This window comes from Cyanistes caeruleus, chromosome Z (assembly GCF_971803275.1).
Source record: "Cyanistes caeruleus chromosome Z, bCyaCae1.hap1.1, whole genome shotgun sequence".
Lineage (NCBI taxonomy): Eukaryota > Metazoa > Chordata > Aves > Passeriformes > Paridae > Cyanistes > Cyanistes caeruleus.
The window spans coordinates 59,010,262-59,022,396 of NC_141732.1; the positions used below are offsets into that span (position 1 = coordinate 59,010,262).

Sequence of the window (12,135 nt, forward strand, 5' to 3'; positions counted from 1 at the left end):
TGTATGCACCAAGCCTGATGAAACTGAACAGTAATCAACACTACTTTGCTCACTTTAACATAAACTTTCCCCACTATTGTTGCCCTACTTTTTATGATGTAAATAGTATCAGACAGTTCCAGCTTTTCCAGCTGAGTGTGGATAGCAAGCTGCGACGGGGCCAAGCAGGGCTACCTAGATTTCTGACATGACAGAGGTTCATCAGCAAAGCTGATACATACAGAGATGTACAGGACAAAGAGAGCTGTGCAGCAGGATGGGAAGCTGACAATGTGTTTGGGTTTCTCACTTGCTCCCTATCATCTGTACTTTCTTAACATCAGTAGTGCAGAGTCTAGAATTTTCTGAAGTAGAGGACAAACAATGGGATAATGATATCCTAATGGAACACACAGTGCTGAAAACTGTTGTAGTTGAAAGAAGTTTGTTGGGTTTTTTTTTTTAAATTGACTTTGGCTAAGTTATTGAGTTTGGGAGTTTGCTAAGACAAACAGCCCCTTCCCGCAGTCTCCATCTGGTACGTTTGAGTACTCCCAATGCTTCTGAACTCTTAAACAAAGGAGCAGATGATACGTTCCTCAGTTTGCCAGTCAGAGCCCTCTAGAAACCAAATTTGCCCCAGCATGCAATCTGCACGACCCCTTTTAGTGACATTCTTCAACTGGGAAAAGTGGAGTATTTAAATTCCTACCAAATCCAAGTATACACACCAGAGCATCCCCATTTGTTTTGACTTCAAATATGCCTGAGAGAGAATCTGTTCTAATATATGTTAAACCTTAACTGTTGACACTAAACACCTGACTGCAGAGCAGGCAGAGAGACTTGTGAGGTGGCTTTGCAAAGACAACAGCTGTAATGTTACCAGAAGAAGAAATGTGTGGTCACCATTTGCTGAACATAGAAAGCGAGGGAAGAGAGGTTTTAAAGTAAAATCACGCCAACCTCAGATTTGAGCATCTGGCAGTCAGCAGGGCTGGGCGAGGCTGCCTTATCTACATCCTTCTGACACTCTTCTGCATCCCTGACCAGGCTGGTGGTTCTCTGAAGGGCTGCTTGCAACAGTTCTGGACTTGTCCCTCCTGAACTTACAGAACCCTTACTTGGCTGTTTAAGCACATTCAGTTCACTTTTGGGGCCATCTTCTTGTGAGTGGTATTAAGCATAGTGGCTTATTATCCATTGGAGTCCATGATTTTGAAGGTCTTTTCCTACCTAACCAATTCTGTGATTAATTTAAAGCCATTAAACACATTTCAATTTCCAGGGCTCCCAAAGGGCAGACTCCAGACAGGGTCCCCACAGCGTTGATTTCGGTGGGCGTCGCCAGGATCTCTGGTTCTCTCCGAGCCACCTCCACCGGTGCCAGTGGCCCGAGTCCCGACAACGCGGTCCGTCCTGGTCCACCCCAGCTCTCGGCCGTCCCCCGCCGCGGCCCCCGCCCGCCTGCGGGGGGAAGACCCGGCCAATGGCCCGCCGCCTGCCGCCGGCCGTGCCCGGCCCCGGGGCCGCCCCCGTTAAACGGCGGGGCCCGGCGTGGAGCAGCGGCCGTCCCTCGCCGCCCTGCCCGGCCCGCGGCCGCCATGGGGTGCGAGAGCGGCGCCGCGCTGCTGCTGCTGCCGCTCGCCCTGCAGCTGTGCCCGGGCCGCGCCGCCGCGCCCGCCCCCCGAGGTAAGGGCCCCGCGCCCCCGATGGAGCGCGCTCCTTTTCCCTCTTCCACTGGGAAGGCTTTGGGCTTGCAGGATCTCGTCTCCTGCCCTCCGCCGGGAGCCCCGCCTGGCAGCGCAAGAGAACACCTGCAGGTGCGAGGGGAGCCGGAGCCCTAGCGGGCAGCGGGAGCCGCCCCGCCGCCGCGCTGCCCCGCCGGACTAGCGCTGGGGACCGGGGGAGACGGCGGTGTAGCCGCTGTCGGCCGCCCCCATGCAGCCTGCAATAAGTGTTTTTGTGGGTATGCTGGTAGGTGCGTGGAGAACCTGAGTAGCTCTTTTTCGGCTGCAAGTACTCCTAAATGAGAAGTGAATTTCTAAGCCAGGAAAACTCTTCGGGAAAACTCTACTACATAATATAGTATATAGGAAAAATCATACTTCGAAACCCAGCATTGCTGTGGCAGCATTATGCACGTAGTAAGTCAGGAGCTGCTGTATTTCAGAACTCGAGTTAAGTGGGTGGTATCGCTCTGCGGTAGCAGCTTGTGACCAGCTCGGCTGCAGCAGTCAGTGCAACTTCGTGCTACTCCGGGAGCCTTAAACCTGCTTGTGGTTTTCGCTACATTTTTAACTCCCTCCACTGCCTTACAGAATTATTTTTGACACTGCAATTGGCTATTACTTAAGCAGATCTAAAAGATGGCCAATCACAACAATACAGGTTCATTTCCAAAAGCCTTTGTTGAAGACCTTTACGATGTGAAAAAATTCCAGAGAATTGTTGTAATGACAAGTTGTGTACTACCGAATTAAAATAACAACAACAAACAAACAAACAAAAACAAGTAGGTTTCTAACTTGTCAGGGTCAGGTGCCAATGAAAAACTCCACTCTCAACAAGGGGTGCTTTCAGCTCCTTGGGGTCAGTGGTAAATTGTTGTGGTAGAGGTTAGAATTTCACTCCAAGTGTCTAAGCCATTAATTATTATCTTGGAAAGTAGTGGAGCACTGTTTACATCTGCAGTTATGATTAGATGTGACCAGAAAACAGCCTTGGAAGGTCTTACAATGCTGGTGTGATATGGCAACAGAGTTAGGGGAAAGAAAGGGTGTTTTAAGTTCCATGCTGCCCTGTGTCACTAATTTCACTCCTCCATGCCTCCTCATCCTAGCACTTTGCAGCATGTCTTCCAGCTCTCATCTGAAAAGCTAGCCTTGATGGGTTTGGGCAGATTTCCAAAGTGTGGTTTGCCACTGTCTCACCGTGTAGCTCATCCCTTGTTAGCATTTGGCTAGGAGGGTGAGCTGCTCTATTCTAAAAACCACAGAAGGAAGGTGAAGGAGAGGATTCCTGGTCTGTCTCACAAGCAGGCTCAGTTTAGCCCAGTGGGTGTGCAAACTCGTGCTTGAAGGTATGAAGGCATGTTGGAGTTTTCAGTCCATTGCATGGATTAAAAACAGCTGCTTGTGCTTTTCAGCTTTGGCAGTCCTATTCCATACATTTGCTTTCAAGTATTCCTTTCCGTGGAGAGGAACAAAGAGACGAGGTTCTTCAAAAATGAAATGTGAAATCTTTGTAGATATTTTTTTTCCCCGTTCCTCCCAAACAATTAACTGTCTCTATAATGCCCAAGAGCTGTCTCTCTTTGCCAACTCTGCTAAAGATGTAAAATGAATTTTCATAACTCCTCATTCTTCTGCTAGCTGTACTTGCTGGCATGTGTGTAAGTTGTGCTTTAAGGATGGATCTGGTCATGCAGTGCATCCACATGCTGGTCAGTGAAGATATCCCAGGAAAGAGTTTAATATGATGCTGAAGGATCTGGCTGAGGCACTGTGCTTTATCGAACACAACTGCCAAACCAATTTGAGTATTAATTTAAATATTCAGATTACCAAAATTTCAATAAATGTTTTCTATCAATTTAGACATTTCACAGTGTTTAGTCATTACTTTTATGATATTTTTAAGTGACTCTAGCATTGATTAATGAGTATCACAGGAATTGATAGAAATTCAGCCAATAGATCTAGAACAGAATAAAATGTATAGCTATATTTCATGCTCTCAAAGTCTTTGCTATTGTATTGAATTGTCTCAGCTGAGGAAACACAGCTGTATTTTATGAATGGCTATTCCTTGCAAAATGCTATTGTACAGAGTAGTGAGTTGCATTTCGATCTCTTTCATGCCCAGTTGCTTTGCTCTCTCTGCACTAAATGTGATGAAGTACCCAGCCTTTTGCTTCTGCTTTCCACATCACTGGTTTCAGTGGGAGCAGTCATAGTCCTGGGATGCTGTGAATCTGAACTGAATGAAAGAGAAGTCTTTTGACCAGATCCATCTTACGTGTATGTTTCCTAGTTGTTTGACAGCAGTGTTACTAGTGCATGCAAATCAAGGGCCTGATATTTTTTGTAGTGTCCTGAAAATTCTCTGTAGAGTCATGAGATCCTTAGACCCAGTACAAGTATAGACTTCAGAGATTATTTCAATGACTTAATGATACAAAGGGAAAAGGGTCTTTATTTTTTCTCATTTTTGGAAATAAGATTAGTGTCTAAATGAGTGGATGCTTCAGAACGAGAGATGAAAGCAGCAGGAACCCACACTCTAGTATAAGGGAACAGGGTTTCCCACATATCTGTGGTTGTTCTTTGAGTGCTCTTCAGTCTTTTCCCGTGTGTAGTGTATCGAAGTATGGAAACACTGGAATGGTAGGATGACTTCATCGTCTCACAGACAGCAAAAGTTTTGGGGTTGTGCTGTGTAGACAAGGCTACGTTTGAAAAAGTACACCGGTGTTTTTTCAGCCTGGGAAATGAAACTTATTAGTACAACCACAGGCTTGAATCAAGCTAAGGCACTATATGCTGTCACGTGCCTTTGCCGTCCACCTGGTGTTACGGCTCTTCTCTGGTGACAGCTCTACAGTATTGTTCTTGTGTGGGAAAAAAACGTGGCCCAACTGTGGTAGGCCTATGGAGTGTCAGTGGTATATAATGGCTCAGTGTGCTCTAATATTTAAATAACACTTGTGCATAACCATTTATCAGACTTCACTGCCAGGGTATAATATATAAACTGCTTTAATTGCAGTGGGTTGGAATAGGAGATAATCAAGAAACCTAACGGAAGAGTTTAATGAGTTCAGAGATGTTGTGGATTTAGGAACATTGAGGAAAACCCCAGTTTGTTGTTTCAGTGCCATAAGGGACATAGCTGACATATATATGTGTAAAATGATAGACTGTTTGCTGATGCATTGTGGAAAAACTAAAATAAACATTTGAAACAGCTTTCACTATGCCTTTAGGGTTTGTGGGTTTTGTTTTGGTTTGGTTTTTTTGTCAGGCCTGTATTTCTTTGTCTTCTGTGCCAGAAGGGAAAGATGAGTCTTATTTGGATAATATACACTCTGAAAAGTCAGTGAAGTGAAAAGAAGATTGTGAACACCATATTACTTACCTGGCTTTTTGGCATTTTAATTGGCACCCTGCAAATGCTATCAAAGGATGAGCACTCTGGAAATATGTCTGAAAATTTTAATGCTGAATCCTTATCTAATTGATATGTGAACACAAACATCTGAATTCATGAAAGCAGAAATAAACGTTAAAAAGCTTTCTGTTGAGGTGAGTCTACAGAAAAACAGAACTTTTGAGATCTACCTAAATTGAGTACCTGAATTGGAAGTCTAGATATTTCTATATTAGTAACTTATGAATAATTTCTTTGAAAAATAAAAGTTGCTAAAATAGTATCAGTTGCAACAAAATATCAATATTTTGATAAGATCACAGAATAGTTGTAGCTGGCAGGCACCATCTAGTCCAAACTCCCTGCTTGTGTGGGAATTTGTTTCACTAGACCAGATTGCTTAAGAGATCCCTTCCAGTGGCAGGAATTTGAACTTCATGTTTTTTTACAGATGATCATCATATTTATTTTTTTTTTAACTTTTTTTTTTAATTTTGTGCAGAAAAAGTTTAAAGTCTCCAATGTGTGGCTTCAAATCACATTTTTCTTTGGTCATTATTATATTTAATTTGCTGTTGAAATTTGCTTTTTTTCCCTCCCTCCAGTTTTTGATCTTCTTCCTTATTCCAACAAGCGAGTGGTACTGAACTTCTTGCAACAAGCTTTTGGGGATCCTGTGCCAAATGAAGTGTACCTGCTTTCAACATTCAAATTACAGCCAAAGAGTACAGCCACTGTTTTTGGCCTATATTCATCAGCTGACAACAGCAAGTATTTAGAATTTACGGTAATGGGACGGATGAGTAAAGGTGAGTTGTTTGGAAAGTATATGGTAGAACTGGTGTTGGATCCACAGTCACTGGTGTGTGACAGATGAATGTTGACAACTGTGTGATTAATCTTTGTGCTTGAGTCATTCCTGTTGCATGCTCTCACTTTCTGCATCCCCTCTCACTTCTTCATCTCCTTCCTTCATCCCCTTGATGCTGCTCTCTCCTGGCCAAGGGAAGCTGACCTGACAATCAGCTGCTATCTCGGCTCAGCTGCAGTGCTTACTCTGAGCAATGATGAGAAAGGAGGAAAAAGCCATGGAGTACGGAGCAAGGAGTCAATTTGGTTTAGTCATTTTTTTTTATTTTTTTTTTTTTTCCCCTAGGGACAATCACTGGTTCTTATTACTCAGGAATTCAAGGGACACACGCACATGCTGCCTCATGCATATGAAAGGCAGGTTCTTGTTCTGCTGACCCTGGAGGTTAGATGTGACTATACAAGACAAATATTCCTGGCTCTTACAAGATATGTTGGGTGAAATAAAGTGTTTATTCTTTATTTACTGGAATTAGTTAATCAGGAGTCAGAGTATGAACTACAGAAGTTTTAGAAACAGAGACTTTAATTGATCTGCAAACGAAATCTAGGATATACTGCAGTTTTAGGGTTCAGAGAAAGATTGTTGATTTATGTATGTTATTGTTGCTACATTGAATTCATCACTGCTGTAGTAATTTGCTACTGAGTAATTAGCTGAATCGAATATACTGTGAAATTCTACTGAGAAATTTCAGGTTATACATAGGGATATTCAAAAGAAGAAAAGCACATCTTTTCATTAAACATTGTTGGGGAACAAATTAGATAAAACATTGGTAGTTAGTTTTATCAAGTCTGCCAAAATCCTTCTGAGGGAATAAAAGTTATGTGTATATTGGGAGTGGTTAATATATGGTCACACAGCCTCATCAAAAGTGTCATAAGACTGACTTACTTAACTGCTAAATAAATTGTAGATTACATATGCTCACTCTCCCTCTCACACATGCACAGTTCTTTGTGTAAATGTTGTACATATATATAGGAACACACATGTATACACACAAATGTGTCTATATACATGCAACTTTGAACATATCAAACTCTGTTTTTCAAAAATATCTGCATGTCTAATGGTTACTGACAGTCTCTTAAGTCTGTTAAAGTGTTTCTGGTGGAAGTTTACATGGTTTCTTTTGGTTTTGTCCTCAGTAGGCTGGTGTTTGAGAAGCATTTGTGTTGACAGGACAAACGCAATAGTGGCATATGTATAGGCAGCACAAATCAACTTGTCCTGTCAGTGACTGGTGGTGGGTAGATGGGGGGACATCCGTAACCTCTGTCATGTAAAGGATTGACATCAGACTGATGTAAAGCATTGGCCAAAGAGGGAGGGTTTTTGCAGCAAGACTGTTCATTGGATCTCTTTGCCTCCTTATTACTTTAGAGCACCTTATTCAAGGCATATGGCAGTAAGCAAGTAGTAGTGTTTTCACATGTGATTTCTCTGGAAGTGTTAGGGATCCCATATGGCTGCTTCATACAGTAAGTTAAACTGCATCCAGGATGTCATGTCAGCTGAGAGTATGGAGTGTGAGTTCTGTGTGATCTTCTCAAGAGTGAACATCATCGCTTAAGTGGTGAACCAATATTGGCATCTCAGTAAAACGCAGGGTCTTAATATCTGTGGTTTTGAAAAAATGAATAGTACTTTATCTGCGAGGTATTTCTAGTTATGCACCCAAATGTGATCTAGGGAGCTCAAAGCAGGCCTTAGTTATACTTTAAAATGTCACATTTAAGAGTTTTGTTCCCAATGGTTGCCTCATATTCTGCTTTTATGTGGTATAACTGATAGTAACATGTTTATAACACCTAAAGATTTCTAAAAGCACAGGTCTGAATAACTGATAACAACACCTAAACTTACAGTAGACAATTGTGCCTTTCAGAGACAGATAGCATCCATGGATTTCTTATTCTTTTTAAATTATTCCTTTAAGGAGCAAACAGCAGTTAGTGCATAGAAGTGTTGCAGTTAAACAATTTTGTGAAGCAGCTCCAATTTTAATTGAAAATTTGTTTCTTAAGCAGTTTACATGACACTGTCATGAAGATCTTAAAATATTCAAGCAGCAAACATACTGCAGGGATTTGGATGAGTTAAATCTTAGAGGCGGAGGCTGTGGTCCAATAAAATCTCTTTAAAAGCCTACTTTAGTTTACCAGATGAATATTTGGCTTTGGCTGAGGAAAGAATTCTTGATCCTTCTTTCAAGCCTAATTGCTCCTTGGTCTGAAACTATTCTGGCAGGGTATGTTCTGGATCTTGCCTCCATCTCCTCTTTCTCTAGGCTACTGATGTGTTTGGGCACACTGAATGCAGAGCCAGATCCAAAGACCTTACTTTTTAAATGACCAGGCATGCATAATATTCACACAAATAAAATGCCTGCAATGTACTTTGTCTTGCCGTGTCTTTGAGTTTGCCAAGAAGTGCAACCTTTTAGTGAGTTACTGGTGACCTCATGCACCTTTGCGGAAATCCCAGCTCTGGCAGTGTTTTGACATAGACAGTAGTGAAAACATTCCTGATATTGATCACAGCTGCTGAGGCTCTAGCGCTACTGTAGACTTCAAAGATGGAGACATACCCTGCCCCATTCATGCTGGTATAAATCTGGGGGCTTTTTTCATCATTAGACTGAAGAATTAGAAAAATTTTGGGATGCATGTGTGCAGTAAGTCGAGAGGTCACCAACAAACAGGTATCATAGCATCAAAGCAATTATATTAGTAGTGAAAAGATGGGAAAGTACTTTGTTAAATGAACAGAAATTGGATGGTTTCAGTAAGTAGCTGTGATTAGGTCCAAAGCTAGTAAGAGCTTTTACCTCCACTATATCCACAATATTTGTTTGACTTAGTGTCAGACCATTTGTGAGCTCTAACTTGATGCAACTGTAGCAGCCATCTGTGAATTTCAGACTTTACCAAGAGCCAGCATGCAAATATTTAGATGCCTGGTGTCTGTGCGGCTTGATTCCCCATGCACATAACTGTCATGATCAGGAAATAAGAGACTGTCAATTGGTGATCAGTGGGATCTTTGAAACAAGGTCTGTCTGATATTGCAGGGTAGCTACACACTGTCCAGATGCATTCAGCTCATTGCTTCTGCAGATATGCAGTTGGAAAGCCAGGGAGAGATTTTGTGGAGAGAAATAGCTAGCTGGTCTTAGAGATCTGGCTCACAGATTCGAGCTTACTGATGCAATTTCCTTAGGAAAGAGACATTTTTTAATATTACTCAGCAGATATTTATTGTAAGAGTATTTGTCTGCTGTTATGTTTTTTTGATGGTGCATGTTACTTAATGAAATGAGAATTTTTATCAGGAAGGTCAGTCATTAATGCTTTTAAAAGGAGCTGAGAGAAGATTTGTCATCTCTAAGAGCAGACTACACTTTTTCTGCATTATAGTTTGGTTAAACTGAGCGTTTGTTAATGAGAAGTGCAGGTTATTGGTTTGGAAACATGCTTTCTTTGGCTTTTAATTATGCATTTGGATACACTCTTAGACAACTCCACTGTATGCAGTATGCATCAGTGAAATTGATTTTCTAGTTGTACGCTTCTGCTACAGAGTATTTCTGGGTCTATCAGATATGTACATACCAAAGTGCTGACTGCAGGCTGCCTGCTATGCCCTGTAACTTTACCACCTGCCTTTTAGCACATTATGGCCTGTGACTTTGGCTAAGCCATTTAGAGAAGCCTAGGCAAAGCAGAGGAAGACTCAGCACAGGCAGCAGAGCATTACAAATAGGGAGTCACGCAAGCATCCTGCTAGTGCTGCTTTGACAGTCAATGTCCCATTTATTATTACCATTGTGTCTGCATATGGGATGCATTTGCAAAAGTAGACACATGGAAAAATACCAGAGCAATTGCAGATTTCCACAGGATGTTCCTTGATCAGCCTTGGGCTGTCTGCTACCTTCTGATAATCCTGTGTATTTTGTCCTAGCGGTGCTGCGCTATCTGAAGAGTGATGGAAGGCTGAATTCCGTGATCTTTAGCAACATCCAGCTGGCTGATGGGAAACCCCATGCTGTCATCTTGTGGCTGAGTGGCCTGCAGCAGGGATTGAGCACGATAGAATTGTATCTGGATTGCCTGCAAGTAGGTGCCATTGAGGACTTGCCAAAACCATTTTCAGCACTGTCTCAGAAGGTGGTGGCAGCTGAGTTGCGCACTCTCCAGGAGAAGCCACAGGTGAGCATGGAAACTGGGAACAGGCTGAGGACTTAAGAGGGGTCTCCAGTGAAGCTGTGAATCACTGAATTCAAACCTCAGTCCTCACAGCAGCCAAGTTCCAAGTACAGTAATACTTGAATATTAAGTTGTGAAATAAGTGTACATAGAAGCTCCCCATGGAGCAGATGAAATCTTAGCTCACATGAGCCCTATAATAATTCTGCTATTTGTTTTAAATACAATTTTTAGCTTTTTTAATAAAATCCAAAAAACTACAGCCTCCTTCAATCTTGGTGATTTTTGGGGAACGTACATTTTGTAAGGACTTAGCTAATGCAGTAAGGGCATCTTTTCACTGGCTTCCTACAGCTGTTCTGTATGAGCGGTGCTTGTCTGTGTATGTGGCTTTCCTCTTCATATGCCAGGAGACTAAAAAAGGCAAAAGAAAGGGGGGATCTGTTTTTCTGTAAAAGCTTTTCTTCTTCTGCCAACCAGGAGCTGATAAAACTTCCTGTCATCCTGTCAGCAATCTGAGATAAACAGTGTCATCCACAGCATCTTCCATCATCATCATTAATCAAAAATACTCATTAGAAAGTGCAAAGGCATTTTTTCCCCATGGTTTCCCACTTACTTTATTCCATTACAGGCTTGAAAGTGAGCCTGTTTTTATGGAGAATGACTGAGGAGCCCATATTTCTGACATGAATATATGTACCTGTTTGAGAGGAGAGGAAAAAAAAACTGTTTAGGATGCACTTTAAAAAAATCATATGCCACAGAAATATGTGAACTTCCTAGTATGTGAGATCACACTAATTGGAACAGTAAAAAGATGTTTGAGATAAAACCATAGCTATGTGAAAATCCACAAGACAAAGATTAGAGATTTTATACAGTTCAAGTGACAATAGATGGTCCTGAAGGGAATGGTGTAGGACCCCTGCATGCGTAGGAAATTGACTCCCTCTCTTAAAAAAAAATTTACTTGGTCTGATATTTCATGTTTTTCCCATTGTACCAGAATTGTGAGATCTGTTTTTCTTGTGAGCCCAGGATACACTGGATGAGCTAAAGCTGGTAACTGGAGGAACCCTTGCTGAAGTGGGAAACCTGCAGGATTGTTTTCTTCAACAAATTGAGCCTGTACCTCAGTACACTGGTAAGGCCTGCAATGGGGAGTTAAAATTATTTCTAATTATATCAGTGCAAGGAAGCAGTGTGATGAATATTGAAAATGTGAAGAAGCTTATAGTCAAGTAATAATTATTTGACTAAATTATAGCTATGACAGTTTCCTGTAAATATTTTAGAAATAGCTCCTTTTGTAGAGAAAATGGTTGCTGGTGATAAAGCAATGAATTGTTTTAGTGATACAAGTCTGTAATGATTGAAAGAGTTTTTTTAGCCTAATTTTGAAGGCAAGTTTTTGTGATGATGATGATCTGCTTGTGTCAGCTTAATAGTATTTTAAGTATTCAAATTGCAAACAATTGCAGATGGAAAGTAGTGCTAAATGGGGTACATTGCTACAGGCTGTATGAAAGGAAGTTGGATGGAGTAGCAGGACCTGTCCATGTACTTATTCACACTGGCAGTATTCATCTCTTGTTGAGCACTGGACTGTCACCCAGAGGGGAGGAGCAAGGTGTGAAGAAGTTCACAGGAGACTGAAGAAAATGTTAGTGCCGTAGCTACAGAGCGTATATGTCTGTGTGGGAAAAGCCTTTGCAGAGTAGCTATTAGTCCTGCCACAGTTTAGTCAAGGCTTTTGTCACCTGCTGAAGGGGACATTAATTTAAAAACAATTCCTCTTCTGTCTGTGCTGAGCATTGTTGAGACTGAGGAAGGGAAGGAGCTGAGGCTGCTGGGATCCCTGCAGGGCCTCAGGGGCTTACTGCAATCTCCTATGTTATGTGAGGGTGCTTCCCG

The 12,135-nt window shown here is 41.9% G+C and overlaps 1 protein-coding gene across 2 annotated transcripts in view; it reads left to right on the forward strand.

Moving 5' to 3' along the window:
• THBS4 (thrombospondin 4) overlaps window positions 1–12,135 on the forward strand; it is a 47,491-nt gene that overhangs the window by 4,996 nt on the left and 30,360 nt on the right. The window contains exons 1-4 of one of the 2 annotated variants that reach the window (XM_086869328.1): window positions 1,457–1,671; window positions 5,736–5,939; window positions 9,974–10,221; window positions 11,260–11,365. In XM_086869328.1, coding sequence (XP_086725454.1) covers window positions 1,584–1,671; window positions 5,736–5,939; window positions 9,974–10,221; window positions 11,260–11,365 — 646 coding nt within the window. In that variant the 5' untranslated portion in view covers window positions 1,457–1,583. Of the gene's footprint in view, window positions 1–1,456; window positions 1,672–5,735; window positions 5,940–9,973; window positions 10,222–11,259; window positions 11,366–12,135 lie in introns of those variants that run through there. The other variant, XM_023944563.2, reaches the window with a different exon arrangement.